This window comes from Ursus americanus, chromosome X, assembly GCF_024610735.1.
Source record: "Ursus americanus isolate L20-20 chromosome X, mUrsAme1.1.p, whole genome shotgun sequence".
Taxonomy (NCBI): Eukaryota; Metazoa; Chordata; class Mammalia; order Carnivora; family Ursidae; genus Ursus; species Ursus americanus.
Window position 1 is genome coordinate 74,056,191 of NC_142164.1, and position 27,188 is coordinate 74,083,378.

Genomic DNA, 27,188 nt, shown 5'->3' on the forward strand with positions numbered 1-27,188 from the left:
TCAATGAACGGTGCTGGGAAAATTAGACAGTTACATGCAAAAGAATGAAACTTGACCACTCTCTTACACCATACACAAAGATAAACTCTAAATGGATGAAAGACCTCGATGTGAGACAGGAATCCATCAAAATCCTAGAGAAGAACATAGGCTGCAACCTCTTTGACCTCAGCAACAGCAACTTTTTTCATGACACATCTCCAAAGGCAAGAGAAAGAAAAGAAAAAATGAACTTGTGGGACTTCATCAAGATCAAAAGCTTCTGCACAGCCAAGGAAACAGTCAAATAAACTAAGAGACAGCCCATGGAATGGGAGAAGATATTTCCAAATGTCACTACAGATAAAAGACTGGTATCCAAGATCTACAAAGAACTTCTCAAGCTCAATACACGGGAAACAAATAATCAAATCAAAAAATGGGCAGAAGAAGGGCAGAGTTAAGATGGCGGAGGAGTAGGGGACCCCTTTTTCAGCCGGTCCCCTGAGTCGAGCTGGATAGGTACCAGACCAGCCTAAATAACCATGGAATCAGCCTGAGACGCAGGAAGATACATCTGGATCTCTACAAATGAACATCTCCAGCGCTGAGTATTGAGGTACGAAGAGGGGAGCCCTGAAACCACGCACAGATATCGGAAGATAAACGGAAGGGGGAGGGAGCCGCCGCATTCGGGCGCCGGGAAGCGGCAGCCACCTGCACGGGGGAGTGGGTGGACTCAGGGAAGGCACCCGCAAGAGAGCGGACTGAGACGGGTGAGCCGGGAGCGCGCACCACCAGGCATCTCGCGGAACACCAGAATCCCGGTGTGCTCACAGGATCCAGACTGAGACCGGGGGCTCCCGGAGAGCGCGGGGCGGCTGGCGGCTGGCGGGCCACCTGCACTGGGGAGCGGGTGGACTCGCGGTTGGCACCCGCGAAACAGCAGACTGAGACCCTGAACCGGGTGCACTCGCCACCAGGCTTCTCACGGAACACCAGAATCCTGGTGTGGTCACCAGGCATAGACTGAGACCAGGAGATCCGGGAGCGCGCGGGGCGGCTGGCGGCATTAGAAACACAAAGGACAGAGCCGCGCCGGCCCTGGAAGTGAGGGCAGGGACGTCGGGTGTGGGGCGCACATCCCAGGACGCTGTTGGTTGAGCAGCACCAACAGAAACAGAGTTAAAGTGGCCGGAACATCAGTGGAGAACGGGCCGCAATCCCTCTGTTCTGTGACAATTCAGCTTCTGCTGCTCTGACTCTCAGAAGAGGCATAGCAGACCACCAGGGAAAGCCTCCAGAGAACAAAAGCCTGGAAATACCGGCTCACAGCCTGCCCATCCCCATCCCCCCTCGCGGGGGACACGGAGACTCTACGCAAACAGGGTTGCCTGAGTTTCGGTGTAGCAGGCCCCTCCCCCAGAACACAGAAGGCAGGCTGAAAAATCAGGAAGCCCACAACGCAGGGCACCTGGGTGGTGCAGTCATTGAGCGCCTGTCTTCCGCTTAGGGCGTGATCCCGGCGTTCCGGAAAGGAGTCCCTCATCGGGCTCCTCTGCTGGGAGCCTGCTTCTTCCTCTCCCACTCCCCTGCTTCTGTTCCCGTTCTTGCTGACTGTCTCTCTCTCTCTCAGATAAATAAATAAAATCTTTAAAGAAGAAGCCCACATCCCTAAGATCCCTATAAAACAAGGGGCACGGCCTGGGACCCAGTCAATAATTTGGGCTCTGGACAACCCCGCAACCTCTCCTCATCAGAATGACAAGAAGGAGAAGCCCCCCCCCCAGCAAAGAAAAGACAGTGAGTCTGTGGCCTCTGCCATAGAAATAATGGATATGGATATAACCAAATTATCAGAAATGAAATTCAGAGTAACGATGGTCAAAATGGTGAGTAGAATTGAAAAAAGTATTAACGAAAAGGTTACTGAGAATATAGAATCCCTAAGGACAGAAATGAGAGCGAATCTGACAGAAATGAAAAATTCTATGAGCCAAATGCAGGCAAAACTAGAGGCTCTGAAGGCCAGGGTCACCGAAGCAGAGGAAAGGGTTAGTGAATTGGAGGATGGGTTAATAGAGGAAAAAATGAAAATAGAAGATGGTCTTAAAAAAATCCACGCCAACGAATGTAGGTTATGGGAGACTACTGACTCAATGAAACGATCCAGTGTTAGAATCATCGGCATCCCCGAAGGGGTGGAGAAAAACAGAGGTCTAGAAGAGATATTTGAACAAATTGTAGCTGAAAACTTCCCTAATCTAGCAAGGGAAACAAACATTCCTGTCCAAGAGGCAGAGAGGACCCCTCCCAAGCTCAACCACAACAAACCTACGCCACGTCACGTCATAGTGCATTTCGCGAATATTAAATCCAAGGATACAGTATTGAAAGCGGCTAGGGCAAAGAAATTTCTCACGTACCAAGGCACAGGCATCAGAATTACGTCAGACCTGTCTACACAGACCTGGTATGAGAGAAAGGGTTGGGGGAGCATATTTAAAGCTCTTTCAGAGAAAAACATGCAGCCAAGGATCCTATATCCAGCAAGGCTGTCATTCAGAATTGATGGAGAAATAAAGACATTTCAGAATCGCCAGTCACTAACCAATTTCATAACCACGATACCAGCCCTACAGGAGATATTACAGGGGGTTCTATAAAAGTAAAAAGGCCCCAAGAGTGATACAGAACAGAAAGTCACAGCCAATACAAACAAAGACTTTACTGGCAACATGGCATCATTAAAATCATATCTCTCAGTACTCAGCCTTAATGTTAATGGCTTAAATTCTCCCATAAAGCACCACAGGGTTGCAGATTGGATAAAAAGAAATGACCCATCCATTTGCTTTCTACAAGAGACTCATTTCGAACCCAAAGATGCATTCAGACTGAGAGTAAGGGGATGGAGTACCATCTTTCACTCAAATGGACCTCAAAGGAAAGCTGGTGTAGCAATTCTCATATTAGATACATTGGATTTTAAACTACAGACTATAGTTAGAGACGCAGAAGGGCACTATATTATTCTTAAAGGATGTATTCAACAAGTGGATATGACAATTATAAATATATATGCCCCCAACAGGGGAGCAGCAAGATACACAAGCCAACTCTTAACCAGAATAAAGAGACATATAAATAAAAATACATTAATAGTAGGGGACCTCAACACTCCACTCTCAGAAATAGACAGAACACCCTGGCAAAAACTAAGCAAAGAATCAAAGGCTTTGAATGCCATATTCGACGAGTTGGACCTCATAGATATATATAGAACACTACACCCCAGAACCAAAGAACACTCATTCTATTCTAATGCCCATGGAACATTCTCAAGAATAGACCATGTTCTGGGACACAAAACAGGTCTCAACCGATACCAAAAGATCGAAATTATCCCCTGCATATTCTCAGACCACAACACTCTGAAATTGGAACTCAACCACAAGGAAAAATTTGGAAGAAACTCAAACAGTTGGAGACTAAGAAACATCCTGCTCAGGAATGACTTGATAAACCAGGAAATCAAAAATCAAATTAAACAATTTATGGAGACCAATGAGAATGAAAATACAACTGTCCAAAACCTATGGGATACTGCAAAGGCAGTCCTAAGGGGGAAATACATAGCCATCCAAGCCTCACTCAAAAGAATAGAAAAATCTAAAATGCAGTTTTTATATTCTCACCTCAAGAAGCTTGAACAGCAACAGAGAGACAGGCCTAATCCACACACGAGGAAGCAGTTGACCAAAATTAGAGCTTAAATCAATCAAGCAGAAACCAAAAGTACAGTAGAGCTGATCAACCGGACTAGAAGCTGGTTCTTGGAGAGAATCAATAAAATTGACAGACCACTGGCAAGACTTATCCAAAAGAAAAGAGAAAGGACCCAGATTATTAAAATTATGAATGAAAAAGGAGAGGTCACGACGAGCACCATTGAAATTGGAAGGATTATTAGAAATTTTTATCAACAGCTATATGCCAATAAACTAAGCAATCTGGAAGAGATGGAATCCTTCCTGGAAACCTATAAACTACCAAGATTGAAACAGGAAGAAATTGATTTCTTAAACAGGCCAATTAATTATGAAGAAATTGAGTCAGTGATAAACAACCTTCCAAATAACAAAATTCCAGGCCCGGACGGTTTTCCTGGGGAATTCTACCAAACATTCAAAGAAGAAATAATACCTATTCTCCTAAAGCTATTTCAAAAAATAGAAACAGAAGGAAAGCTACCAAACTCATTCTATGAGGCCAATATTACCTTGATCCCCAAACCAGGCAAAGACCCCCTCAAAAAGGAGAATTACAGACCGATTTCCCTAATGAATATGGACCCCAAAATCCTCAACAAGATACTTGCTAATAGAATCCAACAGTTCATTAAAAGGATTATCCATCACGATCAAGTGGGATTCATACCTGAGATGCAAGCGTGGTTCAATATTTGCAAATCAATCAGCGTGATACATCATATCAACAAGAAAAGACTCAGGAACCATATGATCCTCTCAATTGATGCCGAAAAAGCATTTGATAAAATACAGCATCCTTTCCTGATTAAAACCCTTCAGAGTGTAGGAATAGAAGGTATATTTCTCAATCTCATAAAAGCCATCTATGAAAAGCGTACTGCAAATATTATTCTCATTGGGGAAAGGCTGGAAGCCTTTCCCTTAAGATCAGGAACTCGACAAGAATGCCCACTCTCGCCCCTATTATTCAACATAGTAATAGAAGTCCTTGCAACAGCAATCAGACGACAAAAAGGGATCAAAGGTATTCAAATCGGCAAAGAAGAAGTCAAAATGTCTCTCTTCGCAGATGACATGATACTCTATATGGAAAACCCAAAAGAAGCCACTCCCAAACTATTAGAAGTTATAGAGCAATTCAGTAACATGGCTGAATATAAAATCAATGCTCAGAAATAGGTTGCATTTCTGTACACGAATACCAGAGACCGAAGAAAGAGAAATTAGGGAATCCATCCCATTTACAATAGCACCAAAAACCATACGTTACCTTGGAATTAACTTAACCAGAGACATAAAGGACCTATATTCTAGAAACTATAAATCACTCTTAAAAGACATTGAGGAAGACACAAAAAGATGGAAAAATATTCCATGCTCATGGATCAGAAGAATTAACATAGTTAAAATGTCCATGCTACCCAGAGCAATCTACACTTTCAATGCTATCCTGATCAAAATACCGAGGACGTTTTTCAAAGAATCGGAACAAATAGTCCTTAAATTTGTATGATAACAGAAAAGGCCCCGAATCCTCGAGGAACTGTTGAAAAGGAAAAACAAAGCTGGGGGCATCACAATGCCGGATTTCGAGCTGTACTACAAAGCTGTGATCACAAAGACAGCATGGTACTGGCACAAAAACAGACACATAGACCAATGGAACAGAATAGAGAGCCCAGAAATTGACCCTTGTCTCTTTGAGCAACTAATCTTTGATAAAGCAGGAAAAAACATCCGGTGGGAAAAAGACAGTCTCTTCAATAAATGGTGCTGGGAAAATTGGACAGCTACATGCAAAAGAATGAAACTTGACCACTCTCTCACACCATACACAAAAATAAACTCCAAATGGATGAAAGACCTCAATGTGAGACAGGAATCCATCAAAATTCTAGAGGAGAACATAGGCAGCAACCTCTACGACATCAGCCAAAGCAACCTTTTTCATGAGACATCTCCAAAGGCAAGAGAAACAAAAGATAAAATGAATTTATGGGACTTCATCAAGATTAAAAGTTTCTGCACAGCCAAGGAAACAGTCAGAAAAACTAAGAGGCAGCTCACGGAATGGGAGAAGATATTTGCAAATGACACTACAGATAAACGACTGGTATCCAAGATCTACAAAGAACTTCTCAAACTCAATACACGAGAAACAAATAAATCAAGAAATGGGCAGAAGATATGAACAGACACTTTTCCAATGAAGACATACAAATGGCTAACAGACACATGAAAAAATGTTCAAAATCATTAGCCATCAATGAAATTCAAATCAAAACCACACTGAGATACCACCTTATGCCAGTTAGAATGGCAAAAATAGACAAGGCAAGAAACAACAATTGTTGGAGAGGATGTGGAGACAGGGGATCCCTCCTACATTGTTGGTGGGAATGCAAGTTGGTACAACCACTCTGGAAAACGGTGTGGAGGTCCCTTAAAAAGTTAAAAATTGAGCTACCCTATGATCCAGCCATTGCACTACTGGGTGTTTACCCCAAAGATACAGACGTAGTAAAGAGAAGGGCCATATGCACCCCAATGTTCATAGCAGCAATGTCCACAATAGCTAAATCGTGGATGGAGCCGAGATGCCCTTCAACAGATGACTGGATGAAGAAGTTGTGGTCCATATATACAATGGAATATTACTCAGCTATCAGAAAGAACGAGTTCTCAACATTTGCTACAACATGGACGGCACTGGAGGAGATAATGCTAAGTGAAATAAGTCAAGCAGAGAAAGACAATTATCATACGATTTCTCTCATCTATGGAACATAAGAACTAGGATGATCGGTAGGGGAAGAAAGGGATAAAGAAAGGGGGTAATCAAAAGGGGGAATGAAACATGAGAGACTATGGACTATGAGAAACAAACTGAGGGCCTCAGAGAGGAAGGGGTTGGGGGAATGGGATAGACCGGTGATAGGTAGTAAGGAGGGCACGTATTGCATGGTGCACTGGGTGTTATACACAACTAATGAATCATCGAGCCTTACATTGGAAACCGGGGATGTACTGTATGGTGACTGACATAATATAATAAAAAATCATTATAAAAAAAATGGGCAGAAGATATGAACAGACACTTTCCAATGAAGACATACAAATGGCTAACAGACACATGAAAAAATGTTCAAAATCATTAGCCATCAGGGAAATTCAAATGAAAACCACATTGAGATACCTCCTTACGCCAGTTTGAATGGCAAAAATTGACAAGGCAGGAAACAACAAATTTTGGAGAGGATGTGGAGAAAGGTGATCCCTCTTACATTGTTGGTGGGAATGCAAGCTGGTACAGCCACTTTGGGAAACAGTGTGGAAGTTCCTCAAAAAGTTAAAAAATATCCAATGGGAAAAAGACAATCTCTTTAACAAATGCTCTTAGGAAAGTGTGCCAACTACATGCAAAAGAATGAAACTAGAACGCTTTCTTACACCATAAACAAAAACAAATTTAACATGGATTAAAGACCTAAATGTGAGACATGAAACCATAAAAATCCTAGAAGGGAGCAGAGGCAGTAATGTCCCGGACATCAGCCATAGCAACATTTTTCTAGGTATGTCTCCTGAGGCAAGGGAAACCATGGCAAAAATCAACTATTGAGACTGTATCAAAATAAAAGTCTCTGCACAGCTAAGGAAACAGTCAACCTACCAAATGGGAGAAGGCATTTGCAAATGACATATCTGATAAAGGGTTAGTATCCAAATTATGTAAAAACACCAATACAACTTATCACCCCAAAGGCAAATAATCCATTTTAAAAATGGGCAGAATATACGAACAAGCATTCCTTCAAAGAAGATAAACAGATGGCCAATAGACAAATGAGAGGATACTCAATATCACTCATCATCAGGGAAATGCAAATCAAAACTACAATGAGATACCATCTCATCCCTATCAGAATGGCTAAAATAACACAAGAAACAACAGGTGCTGAAAAGCAACCCTCTTGCACTGTTGGTGGGAATGCAAACTGGTGCAGCCCCTGTGGAAGCAGTATGGAGGTTTCTCAACAAGTTAAAATTGAACTACCCTGTGATCAAATAATCACACTACCTGGTATTTTACCTCAAAATTCCAAAAACATTAATTCAAAAGGAAACATGCACCCCTACATTTATAGCAGCATTATTTACGATATCCAAAATGTGGAAGCTGTCCAGGTGTCCATCAATAGACAAATGGATAAAGAATATGTGGTGTATAACACATACATACACACACACTGGAATATTACCCATAAAAATAAGGAAATCTTGCCATTTGCAGAGACATGGATGGAGATGGAGGACACAATGCTAAGCAAAATAAGTCAGTCAGAGAAAGACAAATACCATGTGATTTTTCTCATATGTGAAATTTAAGAAACAAAACAAACGAGCAACGGAAAAAAAAAAGGAGAGAGACAAACCAAGGAACAGACTCTTACCTATAGAGAGCAAATTGATGGTTACCAGAGGAGAGGTGGGTGGGTGGATGGGTTAAATAGGTGGTGGGGATTAAAAAGTGCCCTTGTTGTGATGAGCACTGGGTGATGTATGGAATTGTTGAGTCACTGTATTGTATACCTGAAACTAACACTGCATGTTAACTAACTGAAATTAAAATAAAAACTTGAAAAAATAAAAAATAAAATCCAGTGCCAGAATTTTATTGCTGTAGTGTTTTTACTTATGTCAGGAGCATTGTTCTGTCATTACCCTTTTTTAATAGAATTTCACTACTATTCCTACTTATTTTTTCTATACAAGTGTTTACAGTTTGTCTACTTCCCAGATAATTCCTTTATTTTATTATTAAATTATGAATCAATTTAGGAAAGATTGACATTGTTACCATTTTGATATTCCTACATAAGGATAGGATCTGTTTTTTTCATTTCTCCAAAGCTTCTTTTTGGAATTCTCAGTAGACTTTTTTTTCTCTCCATTTTTCCTGTGCTCATAGCAAGATGGATTCTGGATATACTCCGAGTATTGTAACAACCACCTGGACGCTTGCATGGAACTCTCCAAACTAATGAAGGACAGCCGCTACCAGCACTTCTTTGAGGCCTGTCGCCTCTTGCAGCAGATGATTGACATTGCTATTGATGGTTTCCTTTTGACGCCAGTGCAGAAGATCTGCAAGTATCCCTTACAACTGGCTGAACTTCTCAAATATACTGCCCAGGATCATAGGTAAAGGATAGAGAGAAGCAGGAGTTAGGAGAGCTTCAACTACATGTTAGTCTTTATTAAGAATATATGTTCTTTAGCTTTTTCTGAGCTTCTGTTAACTTATCTGCACAATGGGATGATGGTATATTTTTGCTTACCTCGCAAGGTTATTGTGTATGTAAAGCAAAGGAATGCTTGTGAGAGTTTCTTATAAAGCTGGGAATCACTATGCACAAAAAAATCAGTATGCATCATCATTACTACACAACTTACACCCTGCCTTCAGGGAGCTTAGATGGGTCTTTAGTCCTAAATTTAGCTAACTGAAATAATCCAGATGGAATAATTATTCAACTGTCTATTCTGCTCTGTTTGTTTGATAGATTCAATAGCCTAATAACAGCCTACATAACTTTTACTGACCTTAGATTTCTTCTGCAAGGCTATATCCCTCGTATTCTTTAGTCTTTTCCACCCTCCTCTGCCTCATCTCAACTGTACCTTCCCTTTAGACTCAGAACATGACTGGGATGTAAACAGACTTGAGACTTCTCCTGAAGTTTTTTTTTTCTTTTTTCTAATTTTCAGTATTTTTTAAGAAAACCAACCCAAAAATGACCCAGAAACTTATCTCTCTCTGAATGGAAATGATCTACCAGTAAATGAGCCTACCAGCAAGGTATATGCTGAGAGTCATCTCCAACAATGAGTAAACCACCCCCCACTCTTTCACATGCTTTACTTTATGACCTAGAGCCCTCAGCCTTTTTATAGCCATCTTTAATTTGTATTAAATCCCTGATCTTTGACATACTCAGCTCTCTTCCTGATTGAACCCTCCAAGAAGAAAGAAGAACTTTGTCCAATTTCCCTTAGCTTTCTGCCTAATTCTCATTAGGCCCACTTCCTATTCTCACTTGGCTCCATTGCCTGGTTTCTTTGGAGCTGACTCTCAGACCTAGCTGTGTAAGGCCATGTTTGTGGGCCAGTTGGTTTTGTTTATGCTAAGCTCAAGGCCAATCCCTGGGTTCATTTTTAAGTTGATGGTGTTTCTTTAGGAAATCATGGTCATGTGCTTCAGTTTCCGGAGCCTTGGACAAATTTCAGATTTGAATCCAAATGTGGTAACACCGGACTCTCCCTTTGTGTGAGAATACTACCAGTGGTAGCTCTGCCTGCCATGCCTTGTTGGCTATGAGAGAGGCAGGTAGTGAAGGACCTCCCAAAAGAGGACTCTGCTCCCTTCTCCCTGAGGCTGTTTACTAGCTGGGGGATGGTGGGCATACTCATTAGACATGAAATTTGGAGGTGACTAAATGTTATTTTAGAAGACTTAATATAGACCATTGCTAGAACTGAGTCCCAAGTTTTCTAAGGTTACAGTTTCTTGTGAGAGCTAATAAGACGCTGAAGAACTCCCACTAAAATTAGGATATTTTAAAAATAAAAATGGAAAATATTTATGGCACCTAAAATGGAAAGCCCTTAAAGGAAGGTCTTCTAGTCAGACGTCCTCATTTTATGGCTAGAAAGACTGAGGCCCAAAAAGCAAGTCTATGTGGCAAAGTGTGGACAGTGGTCTGGGAACCTAGCTTTGTAAAGAGCCCTCCAGGTAATTTTCATGCCCAAAAAGTTTATGAGCCATTGTACTAGCCAGTCTGGAAGGCCTCTTCTAGTTCTGCCAGCCCATGATGTCATGAGCCTAAATGACCTCCACAGTTATACTTCAGGGTGCTAAGAAGTGATCATTATTGTACCAAAATCTCAGAGGAGCAACCTTCAGACCAATGGTTTTAAAACCAGTATATTCAAAGAGTGGTTCTCAAATGTTTTTATATTATAGCTCATCTCTCGCCTACTCCTGAGTATCTGTTTCATGGAATCTAGCAGAGGGCTCTAAAAATCATACTTGTGGATTGATAATATTAATAAGTAAATTATATATTGCACAATTGTTTGAGTCCCAGAAAGACCATTTTCAAAGCACAGCCCAGAACTATGTGAGTTTCTTTTTTTTTTAAAGATTTCATTTATTTATTTGACAGAGAGAGAGACAGCCAGCGAGAGGGGGGAACAGAAGCAGGGGGAGTGGGAGAGGAAGAAGCAGGCTCCCAGCAGGGAGCCTGATGCGGGGCTCGATCCCAGGACTCTGGGATCACGCCCTGAGCCGAAGGCAGGCGCTTAAGGACTGAGCCACCCAGATGCCCCAACTATGTGAGTTTCTTAAGCCTCATTGAGTTCAGTGGGAGACAGTAAGGTAGGATATCTGCCTGGGATTTGCCATCCCTGTGGTCTTTCATGTTGTCATTGGAACCCCTGCCTTAAGGTCTTCTTGCCCTCTGGGTCCCTGGTCCCCTCTCTTTCTACCCACTGAGCTCCAGAGTGCTGAGAGAGTGGCTCAGGCATTGGCAGGATACAGGAATACCAGTCCTCCTTCAGGGTGACCTATTGGGCCCAGCACTATCCCCAGACCATGGGGCACTTCTTTTGGCAGGCCTCAGGGTGCTGTATTAAGATGACAGCTCCTGTGATGCATGTCATAGTAGCTTAGATCTGAAGTCACTTAGAGGCTGCTGCCAGCTTGAAGGAAAGTAGGTCTGAAATGCAAGCAGTCAGAATGGCCTCTAAAGGAAAAGATTAGATTGATGGAGAGTAATAAATGGATAATAATACTGCCTTTTCTTACAGAAGGGTGATGTGTCCCCACCCTGCCTTCCAACCTTTCTTAAGCTAACAGGAAGAAAGACTCTATAGAAGAGGGAGGTTAGCTGACATGTCTTGGTTCAGTAGATCTTATCCAGGGGCTGGGCCCAGACCTCATCTGAAGGGCTGGGGGCTCTGCGTAGGGTTTAGGTGAGACCACAACTGTTCAGTTCTTCTCTCACCCACTCCTAAAGCTAGTGGGGAAGGTTAAATATGGGGACCATCCCCCTCTAACCATCGTAAGAAAGGCAGTCGGCTAAAAATGGTGAAGGTTGAATGACAGTATGGCACCGTGACCATAATGAACCCATGGCTGAGTAGTACACGGGGTCAGAGGTAATAGGCATTCTCATTCCAGTGCTGTCCAATGGAACTTTCTACAATAATGTAAACGTTTTGTATCTGTGCTGTCCACTGTAGTAGCCACTGGCCACATATGACTTGAGTACTGAGAAATGTAGCTGGTGCAACTGAAGTACTAATTTTTTAATTATATTTAATTTAATTTAATTTTTTTATTTTTTTATAAGAACTAGCAAGATCGGTAGGAGAAGAAAGGGATAAAGAAAGGGGGGTAATTAGAAGGGGGAATGAAGCATGAGACACCATGGACTCTGAGAAACAAACTGAGGGCTTCAGAGGGGAGGGGGGTGGGGGAATGGGATAGGCTGGTGATGGGTATTAAGGAGGGCACATATTGCATGGTGCACTGGGTGTTATACGCAACTAATGAATCATGGAACTGAACATCAAAAACCAGGGATGTACTGTATGGTGACTAACATAATAAAAAATATTATTATAAAAAATAATTATATTTAATTTTAAATAAATGTACCTAGTGGCTACCATATTGGACAGCATAACTTTATGCTTTAGTTCCCCAAAGTGGTTTAAGTCATTTTCCTGGTACCTTCAAACCAGAGAGAGGAATGGCATAGGAGATAGTAAATGGGCCCAAAGAACAGGGGCACTTATTTATGTCAGCAGCTTCTACACTGCACCTACCCCTTTTGTCATCACCCTACTGTGCTTCCAAATAGCAGGCTCAGATAGCCTTGCTAGGGAGAAACTTTGGTAGTCATACAGAGCCCAACAGATTGCCCATATGCTGGAGCAAGTAACTGTAAAAAGATAGAATATAACAAGAACAAATGTTAGAATGGCTAAAAAACAAGACAGGAAACAAATGTTGGTGAGGAAGTGGAGAAAGGGGAAACCTCTTTCACTGTTGGTGGGAATGCAAGCGGTACAGCCACTCTGGAAAACATGACATTAAAAACAGAGCTGCCCTACGACCCAGCAATTGCACTACTGGGTATTTACCCCAAAGATACAGATGTAGTGAAAAGAAGGGGCACCTGCACCCCAATGTTTATAGCAGCAATATCCACAATAGCCAAACTGTGGAAGGAGCTGAGATGTCCTTCAACAGATGAATAGATAAAGAAGTTGTGGTTCAGGGGCACCTGGGTGGCTCAGTCAGTTACGTGTCTGCCTTTGGCTCAGGTCATGATCCCAGGATCCTGGGGTTGAGCCCCACCGCGGGCTCTCTGCTCAGCAGGAGCCTGCTTCTCCCCCTCCCTGCCACTCCCCCTACTTGTACTGTCTGTCAAATAAATACACAAAATCTTGAAAAAGAGAAGTTGTGGTTCATATATACACTGGAATATTACTCAGCCATCAGAAAGGATGAATACCTCCCATTTACATCGACATGGATGGAACTGGAGGTTATTACGCTAAGTGAAATAAATCAGTCAGAGAAAGACAATTATCATATGGTTTCACTCATATGTGGAATATAAGGAATACTGCAGAGGGCCATAGGGGAAGGGAGGGAAAACTGGGAGGAAATCAGAGAGGGAGACAAACCATGAGAGACCCTTGACTCCAGGAAACAAACTGAGGGTTGCAGAAAGGAGGTGGGTAGGGTGATGGTGTAACTGGGTGATAGGCATTAAGGAGGGAACATGATGTGATGAGCACTGGGTGTTATACATAACTAATGAATCATTAAAAACTATATTAAAAACTAATGATGGTGGCTAATTGGATTTTAAAAAAAGAACAAATGTAAGGTTTTGCAGTTCAGTCCAAGAAATCAAGAGGGAGACTTAGAGTTTGAGGACAGGCTTAGAGACATACAGCTTCTAGACAGCATATTTTTTTAAATGTTTTATTTATTTATTTCAGAAAGAGAGAGAAAGCAGGGGGAAGGGCAGAGGGAGAAGCAGACTCCCCGCTGAACAGGGAGCCCGATGTGGGGCTAGATCCCAGGACCCTGGGATCATGACCTGAGCTGAAGGCAGACATTTAACCACTGAGCCACCCAGGCACCCCTAGACAGCATATTTTAAAGAGACTTAGGAAGCATTAGTCAACCATGAGTTCAATATAAGTCAGCAGTTGGATCGAGAAGAAAAACTGGTAATAGCTAACATTTATTAAGGTTCAGAATAAATAAGAGGGGTTGTTTGTTTGTTTTGGGTTTTTTTTTTTGTTTGTTTTTTTACAAAGTTGTCTTGAGACAGAATAAACTGGTTAGGATGTATAATGAGCATCCTGTTCCTGGAAGTGATAAAATTTAGTAATATTTGAAGACTGTGGTCTGGCAGGTGTTCACAGAATGCAGGGAGGCCATCTAAGAGGAGGTGCTGCATGGTGTCTGACCTGGCAGTTAGAACTACCTTCTCTGTGTCTCTGACTGGCCAACCACCCCACACTTCAGTGTATTAGGAAAAAAAAAAAGATAGTTGCTATGTATCTTTTTTCCCTCCTTTCTTCTTTCTAATTAGTGCTGGGACAGTGAGATAGTTAATGACCATAAAGCATGTTTAGCTTTTCTAAGGAAAGGTTAGTTAAGACTGAATCATAATCCATCCTCTTGCCCTCTCAGTCTATTGGTAGCTCCACCAAATGGCTGGGATCTCACTTTCAATGTGCCTTTCACAGGGATCATTTGATTGGAAATCAGATCGGACAAGCAGAGAAAACTGGACAGGATGGTATAACCTTCAACAAGTAGGCCATCCAAAGTCCCAGGAAACGGCCCAGAAGTTGCACTTCTGGGACTAGAGGTTTTGGGAGGTAACCCGTATGGTGTCTATACTAGAGAAATGTTTGATTTGTACTAATAATACCGCTAACATTTACTATAGGCCAAGAGCAAAACAGTTTATGTGGATGATTAAGCCCTCAACAAACCTTCCTATAATTCTTCCCATTTCACATATGAAGAAACTGAGTCATTGAGTCATTAAGACTTGCCAAAGACCACTAGTCAGTGACAAAACTAGGGTTTGAGCCCAAAGAATATGGATCCAGAGTCTGTTCTTAACCACTGTGCTACATCCTATCTGTATATCATACTGGAGGAAAAGAGTAGATATTATTTCACTTCACAGTGACTTTGGGCAGAGTTCCCTAGAAATAAGTGTTGGAAGGGATGGTAAAGCTCTGAGCTATGCCATGTATAAGGTTCCCTTCTTTTTTTTTCTTTTTTATAATAATATTTTTTATTGTATTATGTTAGTCACCATACAGTACATCCCTGGTTTTTGATGTAAAGTTCCATGATTCATTAGTTGCGTATAACACCCAGTGCACCATGCAATATGTGCCCTCCTTACTACCCATCACCAGCCTATACCATTCCCCCAACCCCCTCCCATCTGAAGCCCTCAGTTTGCCTTCTTGATCCTTGGCTGGTTGTATCAGATTGGACACAAAAATAATGTTATAAAAAAGATAAGGGTCTATTTCCCTTTCATGTAAAAAATAAAAGTCTGCAGGTAGACAGTACATGACTGCTATAGTAGCTCTATGGTCATCAAAGACTTGGGCTCCTTCCAACTTTCTGTTATCCTATGCCTAGGAGTAGGGACCTTTTTCTTATGGTCCAAGATAGCTACTAGAACTTCAACCATCACATCTATATTCAAACATCGAGATTGAGGAAGGGCTAAAACAGCATATGCTATCTTCCTTAAAGGAAGTTTCTGAAAATCTCTGCCCAAAATTTCTATCTGCATATCACTGGACTAATCACAGTCACCCCTTACTGTAAAGAAAGATAGGAAATGTAATCTTTTACTCTATGTACCATGGGTTCCATCTGAAAATCAGGGCTCTGTTACTAAGTAGGAAGAGAAGAATGGATTGTAGGGTTGGCACCCAACACATTGGTTCTCTAACACATTGATTCATCCAGCTTGTACTTTTCTGTCTTCACAGTGACTACAGGTATGTGGCAGCTGCTCTAGCTGTCATGAGAAACGTGACTCAGCAGATCAATGAGCGCAAGCGGCGTTTGGAGAATATTGACAAGATTGCCCAGTGGCAGGCATCTGTCCTAGACTGGGAGGTAGGATTCTTACCACCAGGGGCACTGGGGAGTCTGAATAGCTTAACTAGAACATCACATCTTGGCCAAAGATGGATGAAAAGGAATTAAATTAAAAGAGCAGCAGAAAGGATTTAGATTAGAGCCAAGGTAAAACATTCTACTAATGAGAGGTGTTGTGTACTATAATGGCTTTCTAAGAAGGTTGGAGAAATCTTTGAGGCAACATTTTGTTAAGAAAGGAAATGTTCATCTCTTTGGGTGTTGCCAGAAAAAAAATGGATTGACTCAATAGACTTTCAAGCCTCTTTCCAGTCCTGGAGTTTTATCACCACCAGGTGAACACTTGGGTAAGAAGTGGTATGTACTAATTCATTCCCAGACACAGAATATAAGGTTGGTTCTCTGATGCAGGCCAGCCAATGTACTTCTTTTTTCCATTGGTGAGATTATGTTGCCCTGACACATTTACTAGGTCTACCTAAGCTTGCACACTTGAGGCCAAGGTCATCATTCCTGTCCAACCGACAGACCAAATTCTGTTTTTTATCACCTGCTTATAAAAATAATTCCTGACAGCCTCCTATTTCATCGGAAACAGCCACAACTTCTCTGAACTCAGAAAGTCTTCAGTGAATGAAGTCACTAAAGCCTTCCTTTCCTAGATACTCACTTATAGAGGATATATATACAACTTAACAAATAAATGGAGATTTTTCTTCTGTTAATGCCACTGCTCTGTTGAGGTTCTTGAGTTTCTGTTCAATAGAAACAGAGCTGTGAATTTTAAGGCCTCCCAGGTGTGTGTGTTGAGTACACCGTTTAGTGTTTGTCTCTTGTGCCCACTGAGAAAACCAAGGGTCATGGCATTTCACTTTGATCTCTCAGACCCAAATTGTAAAATCTGACAGTCTACAGGCTAACATAACCAAGATGGGAAAGGCTGGTCATGCTACCAGGGAGGGGGCAGCAAACTTAAGCTTCATAGTAAAGAGTGCAGAAGTTTAACCAGTTCCTTATTCCACTTGCCTCAACTCAGGTATCATTTCCTGTGATTGAGAGGTAGTATCTCCCTAATATTTCAAGCAGTGGCACATTCTAAGAAGATTAAGCATCAACCTTGCAAACAGCTATTTTACCAAAGTCCAGAAAAAAATCATCCTTCATTTATTCTGCTACCTCTGATCCTTCTTAGTGTAGATGGCTGGAAAAGACCAGCCTTGGCACATTCGAGCATTTGGCATATTTTTCAGTCTTATTTAAAGGATAATGTCCCCGTAAGAGTAGAAAAAGCAGCGATTGTTTGAGATTAAGAGAAAGGAACGAATCTATATAAAGAAACTGTTGCTTGTAAGAGGAAACCAACACTGGCCCAAACTTATTAGGGAATCGTGGTTCCTGCTTCCCTTGTGTCTGGCTTACTTTGTTTAGTTGCCTGATCAGAAGCAGAAGCCTAGACCAAATGACCTCTAGAAAGCCCATCAACTCTAAGGCACTTTGAAATTGTGGTTGGTTAGCAGACCTCTTTCTCTCTCCTCCTGCAGGGTTCTCTGTAAAAGGAAGTTCCCAGCAGCAGTTGCCTTCATAGTCCCTGGAACATCTTCCCTCTTCCTTAATGCCTGGAAGATCTAATTCCTCCATATGCTCTAGGCTTCCAGTCCTTGAAGGTGGAGCCATGGAGGACCAACAATAGCCTGAAATTCCTTGGCCTATCCATGGAGCCTTATTAATACCAAACTCGAAAGCACTGAACTATGATTTAAAGACTCAGCATCTAAGAAGGAATTTCGTGTGTTTTTGTCTAGAAGTGGGGGGATGGGAAACAAAAAGACAATTTTGAGCCAGGATTGATGGGAGAATGGTCACTCTCTGCCTCCTTTGTTAGCTTGATTGATTATTTTCTAATCTCAACCAAGCCCATATGTACAACCCTGACACCCTGCTGCTTGGTGAAGCCCTTCTTCATCTAATTTGATAAGAAGAAAAATTCCTTATGGTTCCCTTTTCAGACTCTGGGGTCACTGTGGAACTTACTAGCTCTAGAGGGGTTGTCTTCTAGGAAGCTTTTCTCCAGTGAATCCTAATGGGTACATTTCAGAGGGCAGGCCTAAAATGTCTCATGTTTGTCATATCTAGTCTTCAAGACTTCTAGAATGTCAGTCACCAGGGCTTTTAGGGGACTACTCTCCCTATCAACAGTTCTGGCTGTGGTCATGCAAATGTGCTTGTATACACATGCACACACATACATACACACTTGCATTGTAATGATGGTGAAATCTGAGAAGCCTATTTCTGACCAAGACTACAAAGCTAAAATTTTAATCGGGTCTCCAGATTATCTCTGTGGTATTCTAATCACTGTTGCACTACATACTCTTTCAACCTTCTGCTTCCTACAGCCCAGCTGCTTTCCTTTGTGGTACTGTAGGGACTTGTTTCTGCTGTAAAGGGTCCAGATCTAAGCAAGGCAGTAAGACTTCCTTGGGGGAAATATCCAAACTCTAGTATGGCTAAAGGTGTATGAGTGCTGGAGAACCACCCCCAAAAGGCAATAGGACATATCCACTCCATGGCTTGCTACCTATTGACATAAGTAGCCAAACCTCACTGGTTCCCTGGTATAGGTTCTTGTATGTTCTACTTGTCCAAGCAGTTGCACAAGCAAAGAGAGGTCCTCCCAGCTTGCTGAGGGCTGCTGTGGACAAGCCTTGCAAATCAAGAAAATGATTTCTTGCCCTCCCCCAGATGTTTGAACAAACAGGGTGGCTGTCAAAGCATCCACATAATAATTTCAACTTAATTCGTCAAACTAAAAAAAAGCATCATAGGGGAAATCTTCAGAGCTTAATCTCCTTTGAAGAGGAATTGAGAAAGAGGGTTGAGGGTTGGCAGCATACAGGCAATTAGTATCTACTCAATAAATCAGAACATCTGGCTAGAGAGTAGGAGGCCTTGTATTATATCCAGACCTGACCCTGCCTCAACTTATTCCATAAATATTCAGGGTCTTTTTGTTCAATTCCAGTTATCATCCCTGCTCCCTGACCTCCTGTGAGGACTAGAGTTCATGAAGTACCCCCTGCTCTGTCCCACCCCCCAGGGCTCCTAAAAATAAATGGATGAGTGAAAGTATCACCCATACCTCAAATCCTTACCTTAGAGTGGCTTAGGGGAACAACAGGGAGAAGAACCTGTTCTCACAGACTATAGTTTCAGGGAAATTTACATTTCTAATTTCTCTGATGCTAATGTTTGGTTGAGCTGTCACATTGCTGCCTTTCCCACTCATTAGATCCACTTGAAAGGAAGGGAAAAGGAATATATCCCTGGCAGCTTCCTTTTAATCTTTTTTTTTTCCTGGAGATTTTTTACCAGGAGCCAAACTTTGTAGCTCATGTTTGAGAACTTGACTGTATGTGATCGTGGTAGCACCCCTCTCCTAAGAGCCTGCTTGTATATTACCCAAAGGCCTGTTTCAGTTTGCCACTGGATAATTGAATCCAAAAAGTCAGAGGAAACACAAACACCCAACGTGATGGAAACAGCAAAACCATCTATTTAAAAGCTAAGGTGGCTTGATGAGTCATACTTCTGGGACCAGGAGATCAAGTGTAGGGCTGGCTGGGTTTGATATTTCCCTGCCATCCTGTCAATAGGCAGCATTGAAAATGAACTGTATGAAAAGTAGGGCATTTCCCTTGTCCTTCTTTCCCCAGATCTGTTCAGGCCACAGCCTCACATCAGAACAATCAGCCTGTAACTAGAATGGGGTGTTGGGCATTGGGCTATTAAGGTGAATGAGTGGCCTTGGTTTTCCACTGGGGCAAATATGTTCCAGGCAGAGGGAACAGTGTGTGCAAAATCCTGGAGGAATGGAAGAAAATAATGTCTATGGGGGAGGTGGTAGTGGGAAGGGATTGCACTTTTGGGGACAAGGCAAAGTAACATATGGTGCAAGTGGGGTGGAAGAGGCAAAGGGTGAGAAATCTGAACTCTGAGAGGGCCATTTTCTTTATGCAACCTGATTTTTGCTCTCAAGCATCCATGTGAAGTGAACTAATCAGAAACTGTTGTATTATCCATTATTCAATTGAAAGAACAAATTGAGAATGGTTAAGCTACTTCCCAAGGGTACAGAGTGAGTTGGTGGCAACACTGGGCCCAGAACCCAAGTCTTGTGAGATTCTCACCTCAGAAATCTTCCAAGATAGCTAGTTGTTCCACTAGGGATTATGATTCTGCTGTGGTTTGGTGGCTTTGGAGGGAGTCTGGCCTGGATTCTGGATTCTTTGGGCAAATTACTTCCAATTTCTCTGACCTTGGTTTTGGGGGTAATAACAGTACATTCCTCATTGGGTTCTTGTGAGTATTAAATAGGAATATGTGACATAGGATATAGAGTGCATAATGATATTCAAGATAATAGATACCACTTATGTAGAACTCACAGTATAAAGTGTACTTTCCTAAGAACTTTGTATATATTAACTTACATAATCTTCACAACAGCCAAAAGAGATTAGTACTGTTATTACCCTCATTTTAAAGATGAGGAAATTCAGTGTAAAAAAATCATTTTAAAGATGAGGAAATGTAGTACAGCCCCACTGTGACCCTCCCTCGGCACAATTTGACCCTTTCCAGGGTTCAAATTGGCTGGAATTGGCAGGACTTAGCTATAGCCAGCACCAGTGTGAGGTTGCCAGTGGCCTGCTGGTCTCTTCCTTCAGAGCAGCTCACCAGCCCTGGAACAAGATGGCCTTCCCTCTCCCTCTAGACTCAGTCTTTGCAGAGTCAAACTCCACTTGAAGCTCACTCAGTAATATTATTTACGTGTGTTTTATATTCTTTTGACTACCTTTTCTGTAGAAATAAAAATTGACCTTAGAATTTAAAAAAAAATACAATAAAGATGAGAAAACTGACACACAGAGAGGATATATGGGTAACCTGACATCAATCAGTTTGGTGAGCATAGGGGTGTTTTCTTTCTTTCTTCTTCCTTCCTGCCTTCCTGCCTTCCTGCCTTCCTTCCTCCTTTCTTCCTTTCTTTCTTCCTTTCTTTGCTTGGTGGAGTTACATGTAGCAAGTACTTAAAATAGTATTCCTGACTGGTACAGTGGGTATAACTTTAAAAGTCATACTGAAAAAAAAAGTCATCTTGGCCAACTTTTTCTGGCATTGGCCTGTTTTTATGGCTTTCTTTCACTTTTTATATATTCAAAATGGACTGTGGCACATCTTCCTGGCCTGCCTCAGGGTGGAACAATGCAGACTGGTACTATTCTCAGCTTCCCATCCATCCAACAGGAAAGCCCTGCATAAATCCCTCACCCTGAGAGCTTTCTCTCCCAGAAGTTCTGTGTTAGTGTGTGGACCCCTCAACGATGAATGTTTACTCAAGTTCCAAGGTACCCCTGAAATGGAGTCTGGAGTCCCAGTCTCTGTGAGCTTTGTTTTTGAGGTTATATTATTACAAAATATTTCCACTGAACTCCCCTTTTCCTTCTCATTCCTTAGACGGAAAAAAGTGGTATGCTCAAGAATACCATTTCTAGCTACCCCTCTCTTTGGCCCACTGCCATGTCTAGGCTGTTCTGATTATTTCTGGGGGGATGCAGGGATCTCCATCTCTAACCTTGACTTGAAGTTTTTGGGTGCAAGGCTGAGATCTTAACATTGGAATATCAGGGCTAGGACCTTGGAGGTCATCATCATATACCACATTTAACATCTGGAAAAACTGAGACCCAGAGAGAAGAAGGGACTGACTGGCCTAGAGACAGCATAATGTAGTGGAAAGAGTGAGTATACTTTTTGGAGCCGCAGAATTGGGGTTGGGTCATGGATATCTAGCTAATGAGCTGGGAGATCTTAGTTGATTACCTGACATTTCTGTACCTTGGACTATAACATGAGAGTGAGACTATCTACCTCCCAGGCTTCTTGTGTGCTTCAGAAGAGATAGAGTGAAAGTATGTAGCACAATGTCTGATGCATATAGGTGTTAGCATATTTTTTAGAGAAGGGGAGGGGCGACAAAGGGATCGGGAGAGAGAATCTCAAGCAGGCTCCACACTCAGCATGGAGCCCAACACAGGGCTCAGTCTCATAGCCCTGAGATCATGACCTGAACCAAAATCAAGAGTCAGATGCTCAACTGACTGAGTCATCCAGGCACCCCTATAGGTACTAATATTAATTCTCCTGAGTCCTGGACCACTGATTTTTATCACTATCTTTATATAGGTCCTGGAACACATACCCCTGTGCCCAGGGCTTTGGTGTGGTTTTCCTTGTGTTCCATGAGTTCTGTGCAAACCCGTATTCATTTCCTCCACTGACTGTAAGCTTCTTGAGAACAGGGGCCAAATCTGTTTTGGCATCTGACATATATCCCCACATACGTCTGACCTAGCAGAGTTACTGTGAAAAGGGGGCCTTCAAAACTCTATAGAATTGAATTAGCCAAAAGTCCGATGTGTTGGTATCTTTTTTTTTTTTTTGTCTGACTGTGTAGCAAGGAGGGGAAGTGGTTTCAGGCTATGAATAACAGACCAAAGAATCATGTGGTTGTGAAGTTTCCTATTAAATCAATATATTTTAATGAACTGAGAGCAGAAGAAAAAAAATTAAGAGACTGAATATATTCTCCCTTTCTCCCTCTATCATTGTCTCCTTGCCCTCCCCATCCCCTTTTTTACTCATTTGCGGAGCAGAGAGACTTCTACTAGTTCCTTAGGCTTACTTTTCAGGTATAAGAAAGAGACTAAGAGACTAGATCTGGGATGAAGGACTGGTGCAGAAAGAGAAATTCATAGAGAAAAAGACAAGGAAAGAGAGAGGGTGGGGGGGAACTCATGGAACCAGAATGAACCTTGGTGCCTGTAGGACTAGAGAGCAGCTGGCACAGAGGGACTATAGCAGTCCTGGGTAGTAGGGCTCATTTGGCCTGAGGGTGAACAAGAGAATGGGTCTTTCCAGCTCACGGAACCTTTTAAGGATTCCCAGGAGTCCTCTGTGTCCCTCTTTCCCCAGCAGGCCTTTTCTGTAGTCCTTCTGCCCCAGTCTATGCCCAGCTTTAGGTGCTTCCAGGAAGGTTACAGGTCCATCTCTCCTGCCTGGCTGCCTCTCACTATCACATGTTCTTCCCAGGGTGAGGACATCCTAGACAGGAGCTCGGAGCTGATCTACACTGGGGAAATGGCCTGGATCTACCAGCCCTATGGCCGCAACCAGCAGCGGGTCTTCTTCCTGTTTGACCACCAGATGGTCCTCTGCAAGAAGGTAACCCCAACCCCTTCTTTCCTGAGGGAGATGGGCACCTCAGAAGCATCAGCCCCTCCCTTTCCATCATCTCCAGCTCCCAATGAAGTGGTCATTATAGTAGGTGGGAAATGGTGCCAGTGGCTTCTAATTTTGTGATTCCTTCTTTAACTTTTGCTCTTTTCCCTCTTTGTCAATTTTCTTTTAAAAATCTAGAGTAAGATTCTTTGTTCTCTTTCTTCTTGTCTTCCATGATGGCTGTCTCTGCTCCTCTGCATCTCATTGCCCTGTTACTTTAGTTATGCATGTGTTTTGTTATTTTCTTCCATAGATGATTATATTGGAAATTATTTTGCTGCTTTGGGGAATTTTTCCTTTATTTCTCCTTTCATTTTTTTTTTCCTGAGGAGGGGTAGAGATCCCCTTTCCTTTCTCCTCAGTCATCCAGTAATGTTCCTACAGCTTTGAAGTTGTCCCAAACAGCTTTTTCCCTATATCCTTTTTAATTATACCAGCCTGGACATACTCTGTTGTCCTCTGTGTCATAACTACTAGTTATATATGTTGGTTTCATTGTATTCTGGGAGGATCAGGAACTAAACAGAGTGTAATAATGCTGGAGAGAGGACTTCTTCTGTTCAAATAACTTTCTGCGTTGGGCCATTTCTTCTTGTACTGAGGGCCAAACTTGGAAGATGAACCATCTGGGACTCAGAAATGCAACAATGGCAATTGAGATTGGGGATAGAGCAGAAAAGAGATGGGGATTTGAAACCAGAACATCTGGGTCCTAGGCTCTACTGTCTCTAACCATGGGCCAGGTTTTTTAACTTTATGTTCTTATTTTCTTCAGTGCCAAATCAGGTTGATGATAGAATTCATCTCAGGAGGCTTTGAGGAGGACCACCTAAGGTAGTGGGAAAGCAAAGTATGCTGTTAAGAGCATGGGTTCTAGGGCCAGACAAAAGGGCACCAATTTTCTCTATGAGCTGTGTAACCTTGGGCAAATTTTCTGTGCCTAGTATTATCCTCATATTTGCAAAATGGAAATCATAATGGTATTTACATAGAAGAGAGATTGTGAGAGTTAAATGAAACAATACAGTTGCAGTACCTGGCACATAGTAAATATTTAGTAAATGTTAGCTATTGATATTATTACTGTATATTTGGTGTTACTATTCATTCATTCAGCAAATCTTTTTTGGGAGACAGTGTATGCAGTGGTTAAATAAGCACAGATTTTAGAGCCAGATAGTCTGGACTCAAAGCCCAACTCTACCATTTAGTAGTTTTTGTTCCTGACTGAGCTTCTTAACAACTGTTCTAGCTATAGTTCCTCATAAAATGGGATTATAACAGTACCTAACTTGTAGGATTGTTGTGAAGATTATTTGTTAATAAATGCAAAGCATTTAGCTGCCGAAGGATGAATGCATAAAGAAAATGTCACACACACACACACACACACACACACACACACACACACACTCACACACTGGGGTATTATTCAACCTTAAAAAGGAAGGAGGAACTCCTGTCATTTGTGACAACATGGATGAACCTAGAGGACATTATGCTAAGTAAAATAAGACAGACAAAGGCAAATACCATAAGCTCTCACTTTCATGTGGTATCTAAAGCAGTTGGAGTCATAAAGGCAGAGAGTAGAATGGTTGTTGCCAGGGACTGGTGGGGATTTGGGGAATGGAGAAATAGTGGTCAAAGTGTGAAAACTTTTCATTAAGTAAGATGAGTAAGTTTTGGAGAGCTATTATACAATACAGTGTCTACAGCTAACAATACTGTATTGTGTACTTGAAATTTGCTGAGAAAGTATATCTTAAGTGTTCTCATCACAAAAAAGTAACCATGTGAGATGATGTATATGTTAATTAGGTTGATTGTGGTGATCATTTCACAATGTATACATATATCAAAACATCACATTGTATACCTTAAATATATATAATCTTTATTTGTCAATTAAACCTCAATAAAGTTGGGGGAAATGCAGCTCATCCAAGTTGGAGGATATCAAGGGAGCCAATGCTTCTCCAGAACGTCCCTGGCAGTCTGCAGACAAGCACCAAGCCTAGCCATGGATCCAGCAAGGAGCCTACTCCAATTCCTGACATTACATAATTCAAAAAGCTTGGAGATAATGGAATTTGGCCTCATTGGGTATTCATGGGGTTTAGGTGGTGATGGTGGGGTCCGGTGGCTCCCTTGATATCCTCCAACTTGGATGAGTGGAAGGGAAAACGTGGAAGGCCGGCATGCTATTGGAAACTACCCCATGTAGGTAGGGAACTTGTGATGACCTAAATAGCATCTGTGGTGAGCACCTATTCACCGTGTCCCTATGAAAGCACTCAGACCACCATTAACAAGTGGCATTTGGGCATCCTGGTCTGAATAGGACCTCAGACAACCAGGACTCAAGAGGGCTTTGTCCCCTTGCCATGTGCAGTAGCTGAGCAGAGAAACTTCTGAGGCTTTGTCAGCTATTGTTCCCCGGGCAGCCCCTGAGTGAGGCAAGAGCAAGGGAGGTGCACTACTGGGCACAGCTTAAATGGGCAGAATGTAAGCTGTGAAACAGAACTAATGTAACTCAGAGTGTGGTGGCTGAGTTTAAGTTGTGTAAGGGTCTTCATTATCAGTGCTAGCATTCAGAAAAGGGAAACTGTAATGACTTGAGCTAGAGGATGCAGTCAGGGAAAACTTGAGGAAGCAGAATGTGTAAATTTGACCTAAAGGCTAGAATGATTGGAATAGGAGGGATTGTTGGGGCAGGGAGGACACACCAGTGTGAGCCTAAGTATAGATCTGTGACCACACCCACCCTGAAAGGGTATATGGAATTTCCAAGGACATAGAGGTAGCTATGTAAATTTTAAAATATTCAGTTACTTCTGCTTTGATTTATTTTTTGTCACAATATTTAGCTTATTTTGAAAGTTTGAATGAACCAAAGGAGGCAGTGAGATTTTTAGGTTCATCAGAGGAGTTTAAAAAGCCTATAAAAAATTAGTCTGGGACCAAGAAAGCTCGGCACCATATTTATTAGACAAGGCTGGCCTCATGACCTGGAAACTGCATTTTAGATTTGAGATTTACAACCATCTTAGAGAAAATTGAGGTTCATAGTAGTGCACCTGTGAGGCCACAGCTGGTAGGTTAAATAGCTAGGAGTCTGTATAACTCACAACCCTTCCATGCACATGTTGCATGCTGCTTTGTGGCCTTGGGTATGATTTCTGATGGAATTTTTTGAACAGTAGGTTATTCTTAATCATTCCTATCACATCCATAAACTTGGCTTTATGACTAATCTGGTGCCTGAAAACTCATATTCAACACTCTGGGGAGTTAGAAAGAGTAGGCAAAGGGAGAACCTTAATGACACATTTCTCTAGTCCTATTCCCCTACCGAAGAGGCAGAATTCTCTCAAGTTTCTTGTTATCATTAAATACCTAAAGAAACAATAAGCATTTCAGTTGATGCTTTTAATTTAGCTCCAAGATCATGTACATCCTTTCCTTTTTTGTGTGTGTGTGTGAAAACTAGTAAAGGTTTTGAAGGCTAACAATGATTATGACACACCAACTCAGAGTTAAAGAAAGCTGCAGGTGATGCGTTCAGGCTGGGTCCAGAGACCCAAAGGGGATCCTACAGGATCAGCCAAGAGTGTTCTTGGCTTCATGAAGGATGGAAATAAACCATGAGCCAGCAGGAGGTGAAAGCAGAGTTTACTGAAGATACAGAGAATGCAGATGCAAACAGAGTGTCTGGGAGACCAACAAAGGAAAGGAGGGAATCTCATCTTTGTTCAGGATCTGGGGAGTTTTATTGAGGATGGTAGTCTGATAATATGTGTCCTCTCAGGCATCTAGGTACCAGTTAGAACAAAGACAAGGGCCTAGGTATTATT

The 27,188-nt window shown here is 42.0% G+C and overlaps 1 protein-coding gene across 7 annotated transcripts in view; it reads left to right on the forward strand.

The window, feature by feature from the left end:
* Positions 1 to 27,188, forward strand: part of ARHGEF9 (Cdc42 guanine nucleotide exchange factor 9) — a 318,010-nt gene that overhangs the window by 168,101 nt on the left and 122,721 nt on the right. For all 7 annotated transcript variants that reach the window (XM_087860177.1, XM_087860178.1, XM_087860176.1 and 4 more), the window contains 3 exons: positions 8,725 to 8,957; positions 15,876 to 16,005; positions 23,143 to 23,274. In XM_087860177.1, coding sequence (XP_087716303.1) covers positions 8,725 to 8,957; positions 15,876 to 16,005; positions 23,143 to 23,274 — 495 coding nt within the window. The remainder of the gene's footprint in view (positions 1 to 8,724; positions 8,958 to 15,875; positions 16,006 to 23,142; positions 23,275 to 27,188) is intronic.